The sequence below is a fragment of the Paramisgurnus dabryanus genome, chromosome 22 (genome assembly GCF_030506205.2).
Source record: "Paramisgurnus dabryanus chromosome 22, PD_genome_1.1, whole genome shotgun sequence".
Taxonomy (NCBI): Eukaryota; Metazoa; Chordata; class Actinopteri; order Cypriniformes; family Cobitidae; genus Paramisgurnus; species Paramisgurnus dabryanus.
In genome coordinates, this window is record NC_133358.1 from 11,443,272 (window position 1) to 11,466,400 (window position 23,129).

General features: G+C 36.7%; 1 protein-coding gene across 3 annotated transcripts in view; it reads left to right on the forward strand.

The window, feature by feature from the left end:
- pard3aa (par-3 family cell polarity regulator alpha, a) overlaps positions 1 to 23,129 on the forward strand; it is a 556,247-nt gene that overhangs the window by 274,173 nt on the left and 258,945 nt on the right. For all 3 annotated transcript variants that reach the window (XM_073813113.1, XM_065294770.2, XM_073813112.1), the window contains 4 exons: positions 7,675 to 7,769; positions 12,445 to 12,528; positions 17,882 to 18,007; positions 22,115 to 22,446. In XM_073813113.1, coding sequence (XP_073669214.1) covers positions 7,675 to 7,769; positions 12,445 to 12,528; positions 17,882 to 18,007; positions 22,115 to 22,446 — 637 coding nt within the window. The remainder of the gene's footprint in view (positions 1 to 7,674; positions 7,770 to 12,444; positions 12,529 to 17,881; positions 18,008 to 22,114; positions 22,447 to 23,129) is intronic.

A 23,129-nucleotide genomic window follows, 5' to 3' on the forward strand; every position in this document is an offset into this window, starting at 1 on the left:
GTGGGTGAACTTTATAATAATAATTGATGTTTTTCCCAAAGTAATAAGTGATGTTATAACCGAAGCTTCACTGTCATGTTGCATGAGTTACACATGAGGCACGACTTCTCTCCACAATCCTGACCTTTAAAGCCACCAAGACATCCATTGGATTATGCAGCATGTTTTCTGAAGTTCATCCAACATCTGGATATCAACCCCTTACTCCTATAATCCAGCCTCCCTCTGGAAAACCTATCCCACCTTTTTGCACGCCAGCAGTCTCTCAATGTGACCGACCTTATGTATCTGCCAGGAACAATAATCTAATGCACTGTCTGTCTAATCGCCAGCTTTGTAACCTCTGGCTTCCTGTAACTGCTGCACTGAGTGGCTCCTGGCCTTCACCCAAGCACACATACACACACAGGTACTTGTATTTTAGTTGCCACGTGTAAGCAGACTCTTTGTGCCGGTTTTAAAAATATGACAGTGGGTCTATAAGTGAATTTAAAGCTTAAAGTAATAGCCCAACTAAAATTGCAATGATATTATCATTGACACACTGTAATGTCATTCCAAAAAAAAAAAACTTTCCGAACCTTTTACACACCCTGAAGAAGTGCATTCGACACAGAAATACTCTGTAACACGTCCAACTGCTTTTTTGACACTTTGCGTACTTTAGCATGAGGAAACAACTCTGAAACTGTGTTAATAAGTCAGAATGCATAAAGTACCGTTGAACCCCCCTTTAAAGGCAAATATTTGGGAAACGGCACACTATCAATGTAAAGCCACCTTTTTTAGCACCTCTTAGGGGAATAAAACTTTCCTTATTATATGTGTACCGTAAATGATGTGACCGTACGTAGTATTTTGGGTGAACTGATCCTTTAAAGCTGATCTTCGCCTCTGGGGCGCCCATTGTAATGAACTTTTTCTTGTGGTGGACTGATGGAAGAGTTTTGATTGTAGCGAGCATCTGCTCTCTCTCTCTCTCTCTCTCTCTCTCTCTCTCTCTCTCTCTCTCTCTCTCTCTCTCTCTCTCAGTGGTAAAATGCTTTTCCACTGGCAGATGTACAAAACTAGACAATGGAGGATCTGGCATCCAGCCGCCTTTTCGCTCACTGTCATTACCTTTGCTATTAGAGGCGAAGTGACACTTTGTGTTCTGGGCGAGTGACTTTGTGACAAGGACCATTCTGGCTCTCAGGGTCCGATTTGAGCCCCCACCTTTTCAATGTATTTCTTATTGCTAATAAGCTCATTTTTTTGGCAGAAGACAGCACAATTCACAGCTGAATAGCGACAGTTCAGCTCGATTGCGTTCATGTCACATGAAACTTTCACTTTACTAACAACTCTTTTTATGTAATGATTTTTCATGTTAGTGTTGTGAGCAGCTGTTAATTAGACAGTAGTAAAGAACATGCCACCATGATGTTTTAACATTAACGTCATAGACAGCACGAAATTACAGTCAAGGTCAATCTATGTACCTTACATATCAATCTTATTTCTTTAAGTGTAGAGTTATACGTGTTTTATAATTCTGTAGTAAAATACATATTTATTGTTTCTCACAGTAATAAAGATACGATTTGAATCATTCTGATTTCACAATGAAATCCATCCAATTAATTCATTTATTTGGTTATCCACCTGTCCATCAGTGTGTCCATCCATCCATCCCCCACCCATTCATTCATTTATTTGGTTATCTACCTGTCCATCAGTGTGTCCATCCATCCATCCATCTCCCACCCATTCATTCATTTATTTGGTTATCTACCTGTCCATCAGTGTGTCCATCCATCCATCCATCCATCCATCCATCCATTCCTCACACATTCATTTATTTATTCATTTATCCACCTGTCCATCAGTGTATCCACCTGTCCATCCACCCCCCACCCATTCATTCATTTGGTTATCTACCTGTCCATCAGTGTGTCCATCCATCCACCCCCCACTCATTTATTCATTCATTTATTCATTCATTTATTTGGTTATCTACCTGTCCACCAGTGTGTCCATCCATCCATCCATCCCCCACCCATTCATTCATTTATTTGGTTATCTACCTGTCCATCAGTGTGTCCATCCATCCATCCATCCATCCATCCATTCCTCACACATTCATTTATTTATTCATTTATCCACCTGTCCATCAGTGTATCCACCTGTCCATCCACCCCCCACCCATTCATTCATTTGGTTATCTACCTGTCCATCAGTGTGTCCATCCATCCACCCCCCACTCATTTATTCATTCATTTATTCATTCATTTATTTGGTTATCTACCTGTCCACCAGTTTGTCCATCCATCCATCCATCCATCCCTCACACATTTATTTATTTATTTATTTATTTATCCACCTGTCCATTAGTGTGTCCATCCATCCATCCCCCACCCATTCATTCATTTATTTGGTTATCTACCTGTCCATCAGTGTGTCCATCCATCCATCCATCCATCCATCCATCCATTCCTCACACATTTATTTATTTATCCACCTGTCCATCAGTGTGTCCATCCATCCATCCATCCATTCCTCACACATTTATTTATTTATCCACCTGTCCATCAGTGTGTCCATCCATCCATCCATCCATCCATTCCTCATACATTTATTTATTTATCCACCTGTCCATCAGTGTGTCCATCCATCCACCCCCCACTCATTAATCATTCATTTATTTGGTTATCTACCTGTCCATCAGTTTGTCCATCCATCCATCCATCCCCCACCCATTCATTAATTTATTTGGTTATCTACCTGTCCATCAGTGTGTCCATCCATCCATCCCCCACCCATTCATTCATTTATTTGGTTATCTACCTGTCCATCAGTGTGTCCATCCATCCATCCATCTCCCACCCATTCATTCATTTATTTGGTTATCTACCTGTCCATCAGTGTGTCCATCCATCCATCCATCCATCCATCCATTCCTCACACATTCATTTATTTATTCATTTATCCACCTGTCCATCAGTGTATCCACCTGTCCATCCACCCCCCACCCATTCATTCATTTGGTTATCTACCTGTCCATCAGTGTGTCCATCCATCCACCCCCCACTCATTTATTCATTCATTTATTCATTCATTTATTTGGTTATCTACCTGTCCACCAGTGTGTCCATCCATCCATCCATCCCCCACCCATTCATTCATTTATTTGGTTATCTACCTGTCCATCAGTGTGTCCATCCATCCATCCATCCATCCATCCATCCATCCATTCCTCACACATTCATTTATTTATTCATTTATCCACCTGTCCATCAGTGTATCCACCTGTCCATCCACCCCCCACCCATTCATTCATTTGGTTATCTACCTGTCCATCAGTGTGTCCATCCATCCACCCCCCACTCATTTATTCATTCATTTATTCATTCATTTATTTGGTTATCTACCTGTCCACCAGTTTGTCCATCCATCCATCCATCCATCCATTCCTCACACATTTATTTATTTATTTATTTATCCACCTGTCCATTAGTGTGTCCATCCATCCATCCCCCACCCATTCATTCATTTATTTGGTTATCTACCTGTCCATCAGTGTGTCCATCCATCCATCCATCCATCCATCCATCCATTCCTCACACATTTATTTATTTATCCACCTGTACATCAGTGTGTCCATCCATCCATCCATCCATTCCTCACACATTTATTTATTTATCCACCTGTCCATCAGTGTGTCCATCCATCCATCCATCCATCCATTCCTCATACATTTATTTATTTATCCACCTGTCCATCAGTGTGTCCATCCATCCACCCCCCACTCATTAATCATTCATTTATTTGGTTATCTACCTGTCCATCAGTTTGTCCATCCATCCATCCATCCCCCACCCATTCATTAATTTATTTGGTTATCTACCTGTCCATCAGTGTGTCCATCCATCCATCCCCCACCCATTCATTCATTTATTTGGTTATCTACCTGTCCATCAGTTTGTCCATCCATCCATCCATCCATCCATCCATTCCTCACACATTTATTTATTTATCCACCTGTCCATCAGTGTGTCCATCCATCCATCCCCCACCCATTCATTCATTTATTTGGTTATCTACCTGTCCATCAGTTTGTCCATCCATCCATCCATCCATCCATCCATCCATCCATCCATCCATCCATCCATCCATCCATCCATCCATTCCTCACACATTTATTTATTTATCCACCTGTCCATCAGTGTGTACATCCATCCATCCCCCACCCATTCATTAATTTGGTTATCTACCTGTCCATCAGTGTGTCCATCCCCCACTCATTAATCATTCATTTATTTGGTTATCTACCTGTCCATCAGTGTGTCCATTCATCCATCCATCCATCCATTCCTCACACATTCATTTATTTATTCATTTATCCACCTGTCCATCAGTGTGTCCATCCATCTATCCCCCACCCATTCATTAATTTGGTTATCTACCTGTCCATCAGTGTGTCCATCCCCCACTCATTAATCATTCATTTATTTGGTTATCTACCTGTCCATCAGTTTGTCCATCCATCCATCCATCCCCCACCCATTCATTCATTTATTTGGTTATCTACCTGTCCATCAGTGTGTCCATCCATCCATCCATCCATTCCTCACACATTCATTTATTTATTCATTTATTCACCTGTCCATCAGTGTGTCCATCCATCCATCCCCCACCCATTCATTAATTTGGTTATCCACATGTCCATCAGTTTGTCCATTCATTCATTCATTCATTCATTCATTCATTCATTCATTCATTCATTCATTCATTCATTCATTATTCTGTTGATCCCTGTGTCTTCCAGTTTGTCAGTCTGTCCATCCATCCCAACATCCATCCACCCAACCACCCATCCATCACTCCATGCACCCACCCACCAACCTTTCATTCATCTGTCCATCCATCCATCCATCCATCCATTCATTCATTCATTCATTCATTCATTCATTCATTTATTTGGTTATCTACCTGTCCATCAGTGTGTCCATCCATCCCCCTTTCATTCATTCATTCATTTATTTGGTTATCTACCTGTCCATCAGTGTTCATCAATCCATCCATCCCCCATCCATCCATTCATTCATTATTCTGTTGATTCACTTGTCTGCCAGTTTGTCAGTCTGTCCATCCATCAATCCAAACATCCATCCACCCAACCACCTATCCACCACTCCATGCACCCACCCACCCTTTCGTTCATTAATTAATTTATTAATTAATTAATTCATTCATTCATTCATTTATTCATAAATTCATTCATTCACCTGTCCATCTGTCAGTCCGTCAAACCATCCAATTCATTCATTCATGTATGTATTAATTCATTTGGTTATCCACCTGTCCATCAGTGTGTCCATCCATTCACCCCCACTCATTCATTCATTCATTTAATTGGTTATCTACCTGTCCATCAGTGTTTCAATCCGTCCATCCATCCATCTATCTATCCATCCATTCCTCACACATTCATATATTTATTCATTTGGTTATCCACCTGTCCATCAGTGTGTCCATCCATTCACCCCCCACTCATTCATTCATTCATTTAATTGGTTATTTACCTGTCCATCAGTGTGTCCATCCGTCCATCCATCCATCCATCCATCCATCCATCCATCCATCTATCTATCCATCCATTCCTCACACATTCATTTATTTATTCATTTGGTTATCCACCTGTCCATCAGTGTGTCCATCTATCCCCCACCCATTCATTCATTCATTTAATTGGTTATTTACCTGTCCATCAGTGTGTCCATCCGTCCATCCATCCATCCATCCATCCATCCATCCATCCATCTATCTATCCATCCATTCCTCACACATTCATTTATTTATTCATTTGGTTATCCACCTGTCCATCAGTGTGTCCATCTATCCCCCACCCATTCATTCATTCATTTGGTTATCTACCTGTCTGGCAGTTTGACCATCCATCCAAAAATCCATCCATCAAACCAACCATCTGTCACTCCATGCACCCACCCTTTCATTGATTCATTTATTCACCTGTCTGAAAGTCTGTCAACCCATCAAATTCATTAATTCATATAGTAATTAATGTGTTCCTCCACCTGTCCATCAGTGTGTCAATCCATCCATCCATCCATCCATCCATTCTTTTGTTCATCCACCTGTCTGTCAGTTTGTCAGTCTGTCCATCCATCCACCAAACCACCCTTTTATCTACCCATCAATTTATTCATCAATCCTTCCAACCATCAATGCGTCCATCCGTCCATGATCCCACCCCCCACAATTTTGTTTGTTTGTTCGTTCGCTTATTCGTTCATTCAGTCATTCATTCACTTGTCTATCAACCATCCAGCCATCTGTCCATTAATTTATTTATTTTTGTGTCCATCTGTCCGTCAGTCCATCCATCCATTCATTAATTCAATTTGGAAAAAATATTGTATTACTGGATAATCTTGTTTTTTTTTTTATTCAGGTCTGGCTTTTTAGACACTATGTTTGTTGGTAGATGTCAAGATTGCTTATCTGTGACTGATAAGTGACAGATTTTATAATTTCTAATTCAGCGCTGTGAGCGATAAGATTTGATTACGTACAGTATCTTTAAATTATGTTGACTTCAGCCCAGTCAAAATATTCAGCCTTATATACAGTAGAAATGCTTGTGTTGAGCTGCATTTTAATAAATCAATGACAGTCAGTTGTGTTCGGAGAGGTGATTGACTCATTTTCACCAGAATAAGGTAACACACCCGTTGCTGCTTTTCGTGAGGTTCGCTAATGCAATTTTCATGACCTCCACTCGTTCTTTAACCTCCACAACAATAAATAAAAAAACAGACAGAGAGAAATAAGGCTCCAGTCATCCTCTTCAGCCTCATGAATGCGTTTGTTGGAGGGTGGCTGTCTGAAAAGCCTGAATGCATTTCCATATAAAGACGGAGAAGCGCTTATTTAGATGTGCTTGACATTTCGGTGAGAGGGGAAGGTTAAGGGTGAGATCGCTGGAATATTAATATCCGTGACTAACAAACCATTGCAAGCTCTCGCCTCGTGTCTAGACACTCACTTGCCTTTGGAAATGATCCACAACCAATGGTTTGAGTGGAATTAAAGTAGGGAATGTATTCAGATGTCAGTAATTGAGAGGTTTTGTTTATATCTTTGTTTACATTTATGCATTTGGTCTTTTTTGTAAGCCACATACTGATTTTATGATGTACATCAACATTTTAAGATATTCTCTCTGTGGTCATTTTGTGTCAGTATGTCTGATGACAATCTTATGTGACCTTATTGTTAGATATGAACGACATCTGAACATATCAGACTTGTCAAGAGGTGGAAAAATTGAGATCAATAGAGAGATTGAAATTAGATAGGAAAGAGCAAAAGAAACAAATGAGACTCCACTCGACTCTTTCTTCATCCGATTAGCCACAGACCTGAGCCCTGCCGACCCCGGCGCTGACTGATTGAATATGAGAAATCCATTACTGCCATCTTTCCTGAAGCATGCTCTGATGTCACGGCCGTTTTCTCAGAGTCACCCTGATTTAAAACAGCGCCCATTACGGTTATCTTTCACCAAATTAGATTACAGCAAGAAGGGGGGAGGAGGGTCAGAGTCAGGTTTATGTAGGATGTGAGGTATGTCTGTTGTCATACAGTATTTTTCTTTGGTGTGATCCACAGGAGGATGAAGAAGAGGAGAGAACAGACAACGGGAGAAATGGAAGGATAGAGCCGGTGGGCCGGGCAGATTCATGTTTGGAATCAGCATCAATCGTGTAAGTCATGACAGTAAAAACATTGGATTCTTGATGATTCAATCTGAAGCATTTTCATTGGCTAACACAAAAGTCAGTGCAGACATGTCTTACTTGGAGGTATTGTTCATCCAAAGATTTGGGATAGATGTGTGGATATTCAAAAAAATGGTACAAAAAGGTACAAAAGTTGTCACTGGGGTGCACATTGGTACCTAAAAGGTGCATATTGGTACCTTAGAGGTACAAAGTAGTTCCTCAAACGTGAATATTGTTAACTTAGAGCAGTGTTTCTCAACCTTTTTGGAGTGTTGGACCCCCAAAATATCTAAAACCAGCCTCATGGAACCCTGTTTTCACCTGCCATCCACTGCTTTCTTTCCAATCACAATGATTTTCACATTGTAAAGCTAGTATGAAATGCAATGTAAGTGAATGCAATTTAAGTTTTTTTTTTTTTTTATGACTGGCAACTTGCATTTAATTTAATTGTATTGGAATTGGACAACACATTACACAATCAATCACAATAACTTTGTCAATTCCAGAACATCATTTGACTGCATCCTGTAAATTAAAACAACCATTAATGTCCAGAGATTCATATTTTAACAATGTCCATTTGAAATTTACATTCTTTTGTAAATATAAACTTTTTAATACTAACATTTAATTCTACTACATTGAAATTTACACAACACATGCTTCATATACAACCAATTCTCTGGAACAACATTCTCTTAAAATTCAGATGCTTAAATTTATTTGGTATTAACTTTTAATGTCTATCTGAATGTTATGTTATTTGAATCTTTTGTTTAATGTGAAATTAGCAATTTGGGGCAAAAATTAAAAACACACATGAGGTAATTTAAAAACATATGTAATTTCAACCATTATTCTGGTTTTAGTAATACTAAAATTTTCTTATTCTCAATAAAACCATAAATAATATAAGATAATTAAAAATATATATTTTTATATGGTTTTATGGACCCCCTGCAATTACGCCATGGACCCCTAGGGGTCCCCGTACCCCCGTTTGAGAAACACTGCCTTAGAGGTACATAGTGGTTCCTCAAAGTTGCATAATATTGGTACCTTAGAGGTACATAGTGGTTCCTCAAAGGTGCGTATTGGTACCTTAGAGGTACAAACTGGTTCCTCAAAGTTGCATTTTGGTACCTTAGAGGTACATAATGGTTCCTCAAAGGTGAATATTGGTACCTGAGAGGTACATAGTGGTTCCTCAAAGGTGCATATTGGTACCTGATAGGTACATAGTGGTTCGTCAAAGGTGCATATTGGTACCTGAGAGGTACATAGTGGTTCCTCAAAGGTGCATATTGGTACCTTAGAGGTACATAATGGTTCCGCAAATGTGCAATTTGGTACCTTAGAGGTACATAATGGTTCCTCAAAGGTGCATATTGGTACCTGATAGGTACATAGTGGTTCGTCAAAGGTGCATAGTGGTACCTGAGAGGTACATAGTGGTTCTTTAAAGGTGCATATTGGTACCTTAGAGGTACATAATGGTTCCACAAATGTGCATATTGGTACCTTAGAGGTACATAATGGTTCCTCAAAGGTGCATATTGGTACCTGAGAGGTACATAATGATTCCTCAAATGTGCATATTGGTACCTTAGAGCAGTGGTTCTCAACTCCAGTCCTCGGGACCCACTGCTCTGCACATTTTGGATGTCTCTCATATCTGACACACTCAGTTCAGTTCATGGAATCTATCCTAACAAGCTGATGATCTGAAATAGGTGTGTTAAATAATGGAGATATGCACAATATCAGAGATCGACCGATATATCTGTTTTCCGATATTTTCCCCGATATTTGAGCATTTTCCGATGATCGGATATCGGTTTTGTAATATCGGATTGACCGATAAACGAGAGAATTGAGAATTGCGCGCCGGACGCATCCTGAGGAGAGGAGCTCACAGCAGCAGAAGCAGCGTGCACAGCACATATGACGGCGGAGTGATGTGACTTCATTAAAAGGACTTTGAGTATACTTACTTTGCATACGAGGCATTTATAACACATCTTATTTGTGCATTAATGTGTGTTATGTTAAATAAGTTGATATATTAAAAGCAATGTATGCAGCTTGTCCAAGAATAGAGACGAACTCACAGAGTCACGCTGGCTGATCCATAAAATCCGGTCCCAATAACGACGTAGCTTTGCATGAATAAAACAACCATGGATTAATGCTTTGTGGAATTAAAACCGCTAAATTAAATTCGTTTTTCTGTTATTTATGCTTATCATTAGCATCGTAAAATCACGTTCATATTGCTGATCACTTACCGGGGTTGAAGGCTAAAGCACAGCCACATTTTTTAACAAGATTTACCCTAAGTTATATTAACATTTCCCAGATAGACATTATTTTGCTAAAATATCTAAATAAATGTCTGTGGATATTAATTAATTATTTATTACCTCCGCAAGCGGTCACAGTTTAATACAGTTAATGCGCGAGTGAATGCATAGATAAACAGCGCAGTCAACAGCCATTTCATAAGTTATAACAACAAAATATTAATTATTCTGACATCAAATAACGTCACCAGTTAAGAAATTCAGTGATATATAAGCCGTTTTGATTGTTACTTTCCTGAATGTAGTATTGCAGTCAGTGATATTATTTGTAAAATCTCTTTGCTAACTACTTGTTGGACTGCTGAAGGCTACAGGTTGCTGGTCAAAACTATATTATATCCCAAAAAAGAGACTTAATCCACCTGTTTTACTCTATAAACTATGTATAACAAGCAGCCAACTCTGCTATACTTTTCTCTCTCTCCCGCTCCGTAACCTGGCAACCGGAGCGCGAACTTTGGATCAGTCTATTTCTGACGAAATGTTAGGGGTGTTTGGAATGGTCCATGTATTGGGAATAAAGTTTCTACATGATTCATTAAATTAATATTATTCTTCACTCTTTCAGACCCCTCTATTTATGACTTTGTATGCAAAGAGGAAGTGATTGTGATGATGATTATTATTATTATTATTATTATAAGGGTTTGTTCAGTTCAGTAGTTTTGTAGTAATTATGTCAAAAACAGAAGTATAACAGTAAATAAAAATCGGTTCAGCATATCGGTTATCGGGCACATAAGCATCCAAATATTTGTTATCGGCATCGGTTTAAAAAAATGAGTATCGGTCGATCTCTACACAATATGCAGAGCAGTGGGTTCCGAGGACTGGAGTTGAGAACCACTGCCTTAGAGGCACATAATGGTTCCACAAATGTGCATATTGGTACCTGAGAGGTACATAGTGGTTCCTTTAAGGTGCATATTGGTACCTGAGAGGTACATAGTGGTTCCTTTAAGGTGCATATTGGTACCTGAGAGGTACATAGTGGTTCCTTTAAGGTGCATATTGGTACCTTAGAGGTACATAGTGGTTCCTTTAAGGTGCATATTGGTACCTGAGAGGTACATAGTGGTTCCTTTAAGGTGCATATTGGTACCTTAGAGGTACATAGTGGTTCCTTTAAGGTGCATATTGGTACCTAAGAGGTACATAATGGTTCCTCAAAGGTGCATATTGGTACCGTAGAGGTACATAATGGTTCCTGAAAGGTGCATATTGGTACCTTAGAGGTACATAATGGTTCCTAAAATGTGCATACTGGTTCCTCAAAGGTACATATATGTATCAAAATGGTACATATTAGGACCTTTTTAAAGCGTACCGTTCCAGTGACAACTTTGGACCTATTTCTGAGAGTGCTTCAAGGTTGTATCAGTTTTGAATCATTGATGCCGAACGCTATTGGTTCTCATTCCCATTCATTGCATGGCACATTTCAACATGCATCTCCTGATCTCACAAATTTCCTTGTTATAGTTACGGATCTAATCATTTTTTTTCCGTGTCCGTACCACATACTTTCTTTTCCGTGTCAGTTTTATGTATTGGTTGTTTTTCCTATTTTCAAACCATTGTCGCTTGGGTTTGGGGTTAGATTTGGGGTTTGGGTTAGGATGTCACTTTAACTATTGGTTTATACTATTTTTTTCCGGATTTTTAAACAATTGTCACCTGACGTTAGGGTTAGAGTTTGGGTTAGGATGTCTTTATATGTTACAGAAAGTTGTTCTAACCCCAAACCGAAGCGACAATGGTAAGAAAATAGAAAAAAGTATTGAGTAACCAATACGTGGTACGGACACGGAAAAATGTAGAGATCCGTTACAATGACACGGATAAATGAGCAAAATATTACGTGAGATCAGGCTGTTAGATGACAACAAAATGAATATATTAGAGTAAAATGAGATCACAGTGCATGTTAACAGACTGCCACCTCACCACTGCATGTGTTCATCTTAATGTTTTTGTCCTCTCCTTATGCCATGTATTCCTTACCATGTATTTTTCACACAGATTTAGTGCATTCACTCTTGTTATAAACCCAGAACAAGCCTTATGCAGACCTTAATCTGATCTTAATCACTTAATTGAAATGTCAATTTGGGTCCTCCATTGACTAACATGTCTTAATGGCTCCTGGGTTATAGATGGTTTCACACTGTGCTGGATCTGAACCTGCAACACAGTCACAGCAGTCCTAGAACCAGCCATGCAGCACTTTTTTTATAAATGTCTTTGTGTCGCCTTTAATTGCTTATTTCCTCATTTATCAATGTTCCTAGTGAAATGTTAAAGCTGGTTGAGGTGTCCAACGTCGGTGGTCCACTGGGAATCCATGTTGTGCCATTCAGTGCCAGAGATAGAAGGTAAACCACAATGTAACATCTTCGTTTACATCAGTTCTTCACACATTTGGGATGTCTCAATTATTTTATTTTTTAAGATAGATTTAAAAAAAGCACTGCCCTACCAGCGCATTTCTCATTAAACTTACTGGTTGGTCTGTTGTGTCCTCTGCATCCTTCAACCTTCTTTCATATCTCACCAAGCTTTCCACAGGTCATCATTGCAGCTGATGCCTTTCTTTGTCCCATCTCTTCAAACCCCAACATGCTCCATCTATTTTAGGTAGTTTTTCATCATTCCTCAAGGACGTATCGACAATACACCTCTCTCGCATAAGAGTTCCCCTTCACCACATGTGGAGTTTTCTATATTTCCCAGTTCATTCTGAATAATGGTAATAGCTCCGGCTTTGTGTAAGGCCGCAGCAATGAACAGACTGTGGGGCTGCTAAACACCCTTCTCCCCTCCAGAAGGACAAAAAGAACACGGGGCATGGCTGTGAATAAATTAGGCAACTTTATTGCTACAGGGAAAGCCTCAAAGCAGCCAACTCAATTCATCTAAACCCCTCTACCCAATCCGACTAAAAGCTCATCCATATTGCGGGTCACTCACAGAACAACATTCACCCAAGGTCAGCTGTTGTAAGTAACACAAAATAATAAAAGGAAGGTGCAAATAAATGAAAGCGTTTAAATTTAGTGGATGGCATATGTAAAGGGATTTCTTAAAGCTGTTTATAAGCTATAAATATATATGACCTTTTCGAGCCTAAATTAAGGCTGGCAGATAAAATCTGTGTTTTAAATGGGGTGGGGTCACAACAGGTTTAAGCTTCATTCACAACCTCTCATACAGAAGTAGAAGACCCAATATATTTAGTTTGACCAATTCAATTGTAATTTTTTACTGCTTGAGTTTTGTGTTATGACAAAGCAGCTTCACGGTAAAGACATGTTAGTACAGGCACTATTGGGTAAAAAAGAGACAAACCCAGACCTGGTTGTTATTTAACCTATGCTGGGTTGTTTCAACCCATTGTTGGGTCACATCTAAATATCTAAATCTATTTCCTGGGTTAATTTAACCTAATGGCTGGATTTGTACCCCTTTGACCCAACGCTGGATTGAAAATAAGACAATGAAAACTGAAACTTCTGAAATGTAATCCTTTTGAAACTTTTTGAATACATGACATTCAATGTAAAAAAAATCCATAGAAATTACAATGTTATTGCAGCTGGGTTGCTGGTAATTTACCGTAGATTTAAATTTATGTTATTTACTGGCAAGAGTTTGTTCAAAGTTAAATTAATTTTAAATATTAACAAGTATTTATCTTTACAGAATAAAACTATACAATAACAGCCTCATGCAAAGCATTCTGGGAACCAGAAATCATCATCAACCTTTTTCTGTTTTTTGCTTCAGATTTTGTTTCCCAGAACGTTTTGCTTGATGCTGTTTTTTTAGTTTTACTCTGTAAAGACAAAGACTTGTAAATGTTAAATGTTCATTCAACTTTGAACAAAATGTTGCCAGTAAATAACATAAATTTTAATCTACGGTAAATTACCGGCAACCCAGCTGCAATTTCTACGGATTTTTTTTACAGTGTTATTATGTTTTTAATATGTACAGTATATAAGCTTTATATATTTTTAAAGGGGACATTTAATGAGAATCTGACTTTTTTCCATGTTTAAGTTGCCAAATTTGGTCCCCAGTTCTATCAACCTAGAAAATGTGAAAAAGATCAACTCAGTAACTTAGTTTTGGTAAACCATTCTCTGCAAGCGTGTGAAAATGGGTCATTGAAATTTGGCTCCCCTTGTGATGTCAGAAGCGGATAATACCGCCCCGTAATCTGCACTATGCAACCACGGCACTGCCATTTAGTGCAGAGATCAGCTCATTTGCATTTTAAAGGACACACCCAAAAACAGCACATTTTTCATCACACCTACTGTACAAAGTGGCAATTTTTACATGTTATAATAAATTATCTATATGATATTTTGAGCTAAAACTTCACATACGTGCTCTGGGGACACCAAAGATTTATTTGACATCTTAAAAATTATTGTGAAATGTCCACTTTAAAAATATATGTTTGATATATTTACAGTTGGAAATATACAAAAATATCTGTAATATTTAGATATATAAAATAAATGATTTTTTGGCATTAAAAAAATCTATAATTTTGACAAATACATTGTATTTTTGGCTATTCCTACAAATCTACCTGTGGGTCCCGGGATAGATTATATCTATTAAAGGTGGCGTAAAATGAAAAGTTTGGGAACCTCTGGTCTGTAGGAGTGTTATATGTAAGATATATGTCATGGTTTATTTACAGTATATTATTAGTGTACTTAACTAATTAATTAATTTTAGTATAATTTAAACCTAATAATATAATTTCAAACCCTTTTTCCTAGGATTTAAATTCATTTTGCATGCTCAAAATCTAGTGTGACCACCCCTATACTACAGTATGCAGTATGCAACAGTAGGGGAAAGCAGGGCACAACCTAATGCTTTATTCAAAAAAAAAAATTACACCGAAAGTGACAGGAGTGTAAACGTTACAACTTACCCCATAGATGGGGTTCATTGTAACAAACAGAGGGTTTGTTGTAACACCTGCTAGAAAGTTTAGTTTAAACACAAATAATACAATAAAATTCTGTCTATATACTAAAGGTGAATATTGTTTATATATCTGCCTATAATAGATAAATATCCACACATTCATCCATCTATGACCCTTCATCTAACCATCCTTGTATTATGCAGGAATGCATATAAATAGTTTTATTTTGAAAGGGCTGCACAATTAAGACAAAACAATCATAATTGTGAGTTATTTCTGCTGATATTGTATTAACAGTTATCATTTTGATGAATAGTATTTACATTGTTTTCATTTTATTATCATTGTATACCTGAGGCTTAATTATAACACTGTTTTACAACTAACCCTGCTGTGTAAAAATATTTTCAATCCCAGCTAGGAGTTGTTGACCTGATTTAAAATGGTGTTATGTTTTAGGTAACAAGACAGTGAATAAAATAATATAAGGTTGGATTCGGTGACTTACCCAACTCAGAAATCGAAAAAAAACATAAGATGAATAAATGTACTTTTATGCCTTCAAAACACTCTTTGTTCAATATCTTAACCAAAACACATCAAAACTTTTCATAAATTCACAGAAGATCATCTTCTGACAGTAAGAGAAAAAGACCAAAAGCACAGATTGCTCGGCCCTGCATAAATATGTAAAGTAACTGCGTTACAGTAACCCAGCGTTAGTTTGTGCCCGCTTACCCCTACCAATAGCACTTTATATGTGTTTTACTTTATTTGTCTGTGTTTCATTATCATTTATTTTCTGTTCATATTCAGTAGAAATTTATCCTTGTAATCAGGTCCTCAGTGTTTTAAACCATTACACACCTGCTACATTCGCTAATAGCTAATGAGAACCTGTCAATTTGCTTAACCCAGACATTATGTCTCGCTTCCACGGCGACACAAGCGTAATGACCTCATCAGCTCATCTGCAATGTGATTGGTGGAAGGTGTTGAACTCATTAGTATCTTGATAGAGGGCGCCGGGGTGAAAGCAAGGCCTCATAGAGTGAACTCTTATAATGACCAACGTCTCTCTCTGCCAACAGCTTGAGGAATGTGACGTCCTGTAAAAATAATACTCACGTACAGAATCGTGCTGAAACATGACTCACGTAATAAGATCTCATCACACGACCGACATTCATTGAAAACAAGTTGGGGTCTACAGTAATTGCTTGGCATGAATAGATTGTAATTGTATTGTTATTTAATTAAAGACGGCGGATGAGAACAGGTGGTTAGGTTTTCCTATCCATCACTCAGTTACGAGGTGATTGTGGTTATGCAAAAAGCATTGAAAAAATGTTGACAGGTTTAACAGAGCTTCAATGCTTTTTCAAATGTATGACATGTTCGCTCTGAATTATATATATGAATAAATAAATATATCTTTGCCACTGCGTGTCACTCATCTCAATTAATGAGGTATAGTTATAATCATATGCCGTATTCCTAAAAAGTGGTGTATATAGTATATTGTAACATTTAAAAAATATTAACATTAATCATTTAAGTTAATAATAATTTGTATAAAATATTTTATTAATATTAAAATTATATATAAAAATATTTTATGTGTGTGATTCTGTCTATATGCACAGTGCAGTGTAGGAATTTTGAATGCCTAAAGCCAAACGTGACCTCACTAGACCACGTACAGATCTTAGATCAGTCCACTGGGAGTTTAGCTAATCCTCGTTCTTCCCCACAGCTGGTTTACATCAAGATTATGAAGACAAGTGCAAGCTGTGTAATTACTCCTCAAGACCACCAGCGAAACTTTCAGCAAAACCTTATTACATCTCTAGCATACTGTTTGTTCTTTCGAAAAATGATTCAATCTGTATGTCCAGCCATCCATTTCATAGATGATGTAATGAGGACTGAGAAAGGTTTTTGTGTGTATTATTTTCCTTCACCCATGACTCTTAATTCAAGCCATGTTTTGCTGTCTGTGCATCGCTGATGCAACCAACATAGTCTTGCCGAGGGAGGGGGTAACTTTGCAAGGCCTTTTTATATCTAAATCTCCTGTGCGATGTTTAAACCCATCAAATGTGCCGGTGCATTTCACATGATCACATCTTAGGGTTTGTAGATTAGGGCCGCAGCGCTCTCAATACAAAACCACAGCAGGCTTGTGAGCAGCGCCAAAAAATCCATATGGCCAAAGTCAGCTTAAAGTATTTCTTGATGTGTTCAAAAAGAGCACCTAGGGAAATGGTAAACTTTTCAAAAGTTCAGGTTCAATGAATGGCATTTATTAGTTTTTCTCTTTGAGATTTGATAAAGGTGGAATGATGGTGTCTATCACTAACTCTTATCTATGCTTTATTCCTCTTTCGCTTGTAAAACTGATTCTGTTCATATTTTTTTCTCTGTTGAAGGATGTAGTGGACACAGTGGTTTTGCTATTCGTGCATTTTATATAATGTTTGTAGTTATGTATATCTTTTTATGCAAATATTTACCATGGTAATAATAATAGTTTTACAGTGGTACAATAATGGTACTCTTGTAATGGTACTCTTGGTACTTCAAAATATCCCTGAGAGAGTATTTACATTTATTATTACATTTTAAATTCATCAGTTTTAGCTGCATTGTGTCACCAGTGTTTGTTTAATCATGGTATGTGTCACTCTTGACAGTAATGTGTGGTGTAGCTGATCTTGGAACAGCGCTGTCATTGTGCTGAATGTCAGTAATATGTACTGTGACTGTTCCAGGACACTGGGTTTGTTAGTCAAGAGGCTGGAGAGAGGCGGGAAGGCGGAGCGTGAAGCTCTGTTCCAGGAGAACGACTGTATCGTCCGGATTAATAATGGAGACCTGCGCAACCTCAGATTTGAACAGTAAGCCCCTCGGTGGAGGAGATGGAGAGACTATCATTTCTCCACTCTCTCTCTCTCTCTTTTACCTTCTGCCCTCTCTTGCTTCAATATGTCTGTAATCCTTCCAACCTCTTTGTCTTTCTCACACTTTCATGAGCTGTCAGTCTTTCTCAGCACTTTGAAATTCTCAGTTGTGTTAGCAATCTTCTCAGTGTTCTTTCATCTCGTCTCACTTCAGCTAAAAACAAAACATCACTGTTCAAAGCTTGCAGAAGTTGCTGAATCCGAGCAATAGAGGTTATTGAAAGGTTAAAGGGATAGTTCAACCAAAAATTTAAATTCTTCATCATTATTTACTCACCCTCATGTTGTTAAAAACCTGTATAAATGTATACAGGTATATATTTATTAGGAAGATATTTTGAGAAATGTTTGTAATTAAACTTATCAGAGTCCCCAATGACTTCCATAGTAGGAAAAAAGAAAACTGTGGAAGTCAATGGGGCCTCTGATCGGTTTGGTAACAAACACTCCTCAAAACGTATTTCTTTATGTTCATCAGAACAAAGAAATGTATACAGGTTTGTAACAACATGAGGGTGAATAAATACTTTCCATGAATTCATAATTACTTTATTTTAGTACTGTATGCTATTCTAAATAATAATAATAATAATAATAAAAACATTGATAATAATAATAATAATAATAATAATAATAGCAATAATACTAGTAATAATAATAATAATAATAATAATAATAATTAAAGCAATAATTAGTAATAATAATAATAATAATAATAATAATAATAATAATAATAATAATGGTAATAATAATAATAATAATAATAATATTAATAATAATAATAATAATTAAATAAATAAAAATAATAATAATAGCTAAATCAATAATTATAATAATAATAAAAATAATAATAATAGTAATAATGGTAATAATAATAATAATAATAATAATAATAATAATAATTAAATAAATAAAAATAATAATAATAGCTAAATCAATAATAATAATAATAAAAATAATAATAATAATAATAATCATAATATTAATAATAATATTAATAATAATAATAATAATAATAAAGCAATAATAATAAAGCAATAATAATAATAATAATAAAGCAATAATAATAATAAAGCAATAATAATAATAATATAAGCATAAATAATAATAATGGTAATACTAATAATAATAACAACAACAACAACAACAACAACAACAACAACAATAATAATGTGATCTTTACAATTGGGCCCGTGAGCTGCAACCCAGAAGATTATATATTAATGCTCTAGCAACCACCTACATTTGGAAATGGACATGTGTTTAGATACCAAAACAAAAATTAATATTTATTATTACAAAATAGTGAAAATGCATTTAAACTAAATAGGTTTTATAGAATAAATGGACAGGTCATAAATGTATCAAGTTATTTTTATAGCACATAATGCCCCAGATACAAAAATATGAATGGCATTGATCCATATATGCTATAACAGTCAAATATCCCTAAATCTAAAAACTCACACATAGTTGGTTGAATTTAAGACCTTAATGAAAGATAAATCAAAAGAATATCATTGCTAAGATGACATGTTTCCTTCCACATATAACATTTACAGTAGAGCCTCATCTGGCCCATACTTGGACAACCTGGCCTGGTCCAAATGGTTTCAGAGGGCGAAGCTCAGCTGCAACAGGATAACACCCACTTAAAGAGACAGAGAGCAAAGTGCTGGACAGGGTCTGCCACAGGGCACTGAAAGGGCACAGCTGTGGGATAATTCATAATCAAATCCAAAACTCATTTACATACATCATTCAGTCCACTTACAAGCACAAGTTAATTTCCCCAGTGTCGCAAAGCATTATTATTTTTTAATTGCTTGCCGCCTTCTGTACAGTCAAGAACTTATATATCTGCTCACCACAAGTGAAGAAACAAGCCTGAAACTTCTCAAGGATTAAGAAAATACAACCTGGTGTTCTACAGTACATCCATATAAGGTCAATAAGGAGATTGTAATACATTTCGATATCACAGCCTTTTGTTCTTTGTATATTGCGGTCCCCGGGGTGTTTGACTTAATGATACGGTACGCTAGTCATCCTTAAACAAGCTCGTGGCTTAAGTCAATTCACGAGAGAGTTACATTTTAATCGGTCGCACACATGAGCAGCCAGCTGTTTGAACGCCAATATTTTCTTTATTTCTCCTCTCGTTCCATCTCTCGCTCCTGCCATTTCTTGATTGTTCTCCATGCGGAGTTATAATTCATAATATTCTATTCTTATTGGATTGTTTGCATGAGTAAATATTTATCAGCGGTTGATCTAACTCAATGTAATGATGCGCTGATGGAGTCATTTATTATTCAATCAGACGGGGGGTTCGCGTGATTAGCCGCGTGTCATCATTTGTTCGCACACACAGTTCACTCGTTTTGCCGGTGGGTGGGGCCAAATTTGCATAAAAATAGATAGGCATCCCTAAAGCAAGATAGCATTTGCTCTCTAGATACAAAGATTGGTCTAATGAAGAGTTTATTGAAATGCAAACAGCTTGTCATTAAGTCTCTCCAATGATTTTAGCTTTATTTTAAAGGAACAATCAGTTGCATACACAAAGAGCGACTGTTTAGATTATATTTCTCCTTTTCATTGTTTTTACATTTGGAACAGGTCTTGCATTGATTTCCCAGGTCAGACTATTTACATGCAAAATAGCTCAGTTAATCTGTAATTGTTTCAGTGACAAAAACGGTTTGGCAAGATGAAAAATTCAAAAATTAAAAAAAAAAACTTTTTTTAAAAGCACGCATAAGATTTATTTCAATGCACATAGTGTATTTATGTTAATTTTATGCAATAAAAAAAATTACATTTGCACCATTTTTATGAAAGTTAAGACTGAATGGACCTGAAAATGTCAAATGGTGTAACCGCCATTTGCGCAAAAGAATGACAAATAATAAATATTTTATCCACCTTGATGGCATGTAAGCGTAATCATCAAAAAAAAAAAAATAATAATAATAATAATAATAAAATAAATTAAAATATTATTTTATTGATAATTTCTAAATGTACATTTTAATGCGTTTTTGTAATATTTGTCCTGACATATGCTGAAAAAAGCTCTGTTTTCTGAATATTCTTTGACAAATGATGTAAAAATGTATGTAAAAATGCATATTACACTAAACTAGATGATTATATTATATTCCAGATTTTTTTTAATATATTTATATTTTCATTTAGAAAAAATACTAGTTACACCAATTGACATTTTCGCAATTATCTCCCAAATATTGTTTCAAAATAAAATAAAAACAGAAATTTCAGACTTGGTCCTCAAAAAAGAGAATGTATGCAAGTAATCTGCAAATTTATTTTGAAATTTTAATCTTTTTACATTTAATTGAACCATACGGACACAAAATAATTATTGACCTAATTACTTTATGCTTGTCATATTTTTATTTAATTGTTTAAAGTTGTATGCAAAAAACTATAATTTTGGCATAATTTACTAGCGTCATGTTGTCCCAAACTTGACTTTTTTCTGTGAAGCATAAACATAGATGTAATTCCATCAAAAGATGCAGTAAAATATACCTGGAGCAACGTATTTTAGGTTATACAAAAATGTTGTTTTACTTATTGCATAAAATGTCTACAATAATTGTTTTACTGCGCAACAGCCAACGGACAATTCCCTCATATATACACCTGAATATATCATAACGTTATAATCGTATTTTGTAGTTATGCATATATCCTGTATATGCATGTGGTATCCGGGTTACAGTGCCGTGGTCCTCCATTCGTTACAGTAAAATGCTCATGAAAACAGATCCTGCTCCTAAAACGTTACACTGCTTCCTCCCCAAGGCTTTGTGATTATGGAAATAGGAGATAATGTGAATTAACCTTGTTTCCAACTGCACCAGAACAATTATCCAGCGATTAAGCAAGACAACCTTTTGACCCTTCCATGTGCTCTGCTTTTAACAATCCTGGTAATAATAATGAACCCGTTCTTTTAAAGAGATACATTCTAACTGAGATACATGTGTGTGTGTGCAATCTTTTCTTTTCCAGGGCCCAAAATTTGTTTCGTCAGGCTATGCGTACGCCACTTATCCATTTCCACATAGTGCCAGCGGTGAAGAAACCACAATATGAGCTTTTGTATCAGAATGAACTGGGCCCGCAGTCTGGTTCTGAATCAGGCAGTCTGTTGGGAGGAGCTATGGAGTACAGTCCACGGAGAATGTCAAAAGCAGAATCGAACCAGGGCTATCCCACGCTACCGCACCTGGCAAGAAAGTCTCACCCTGGGCCTATCCTACCCGCCAGGCCTGCAAGCGCCTCGTCGTCTGTGGGTTTCTCCAAAAAGATTGGCCGGAAATTTAATGTGCAGCTGAGGAAAGGTACGGTTACATTTGTTTTATGTTAATATAATTATTTAAAAGAAATATAATTTATTAAAGTTGTTTACTTGATAAAATGTTTATTTTAGTATATCACCAGGTATTAAAGGCTTTTTTGCATATCCTGTGCTAATTTTGCTAGGTATATCAGTGTCATTTTGGCGTCACTTTCTGCAGAATTCTAAGCTATCTGTCAACAACATGAGTTTCAATAAAGCACACAATGAAATATGTTCCCATACCTGTACCCACAGGGTAATAAATAATGCTAAAATAAGAGGTCGTATTACCTTTTTATAGAAATGCTCATTCATTCTTAATATATGCTGGGTGGTTTTAACTCACAATTGGGTAAATACTGTATATGACCAAACCACATAGAAAATGTCCATATTTCAGCCAACCATGGGTTGTAACAAACCCAAAGGTTGGGTGTGTCCGTGTTTTACCCAACCATGGGTTGAAACAACCAAACATAGGTTAATTAAACCCAACGGTTGGGTTTATATGTAGGGTTTGTTCGTATTTTACCTAATCATGGATTGAAACAATCCAACATAGGTTATTTAAACCCAACGGTTGGGTTTATATGTAGGGTTTGTCCGTATTTTACCTAACCATGGATTGTAACAACCCAACATAGGTTATTTAAACCCAAAGGTTGGGTTTGTCCGTGTTTTACC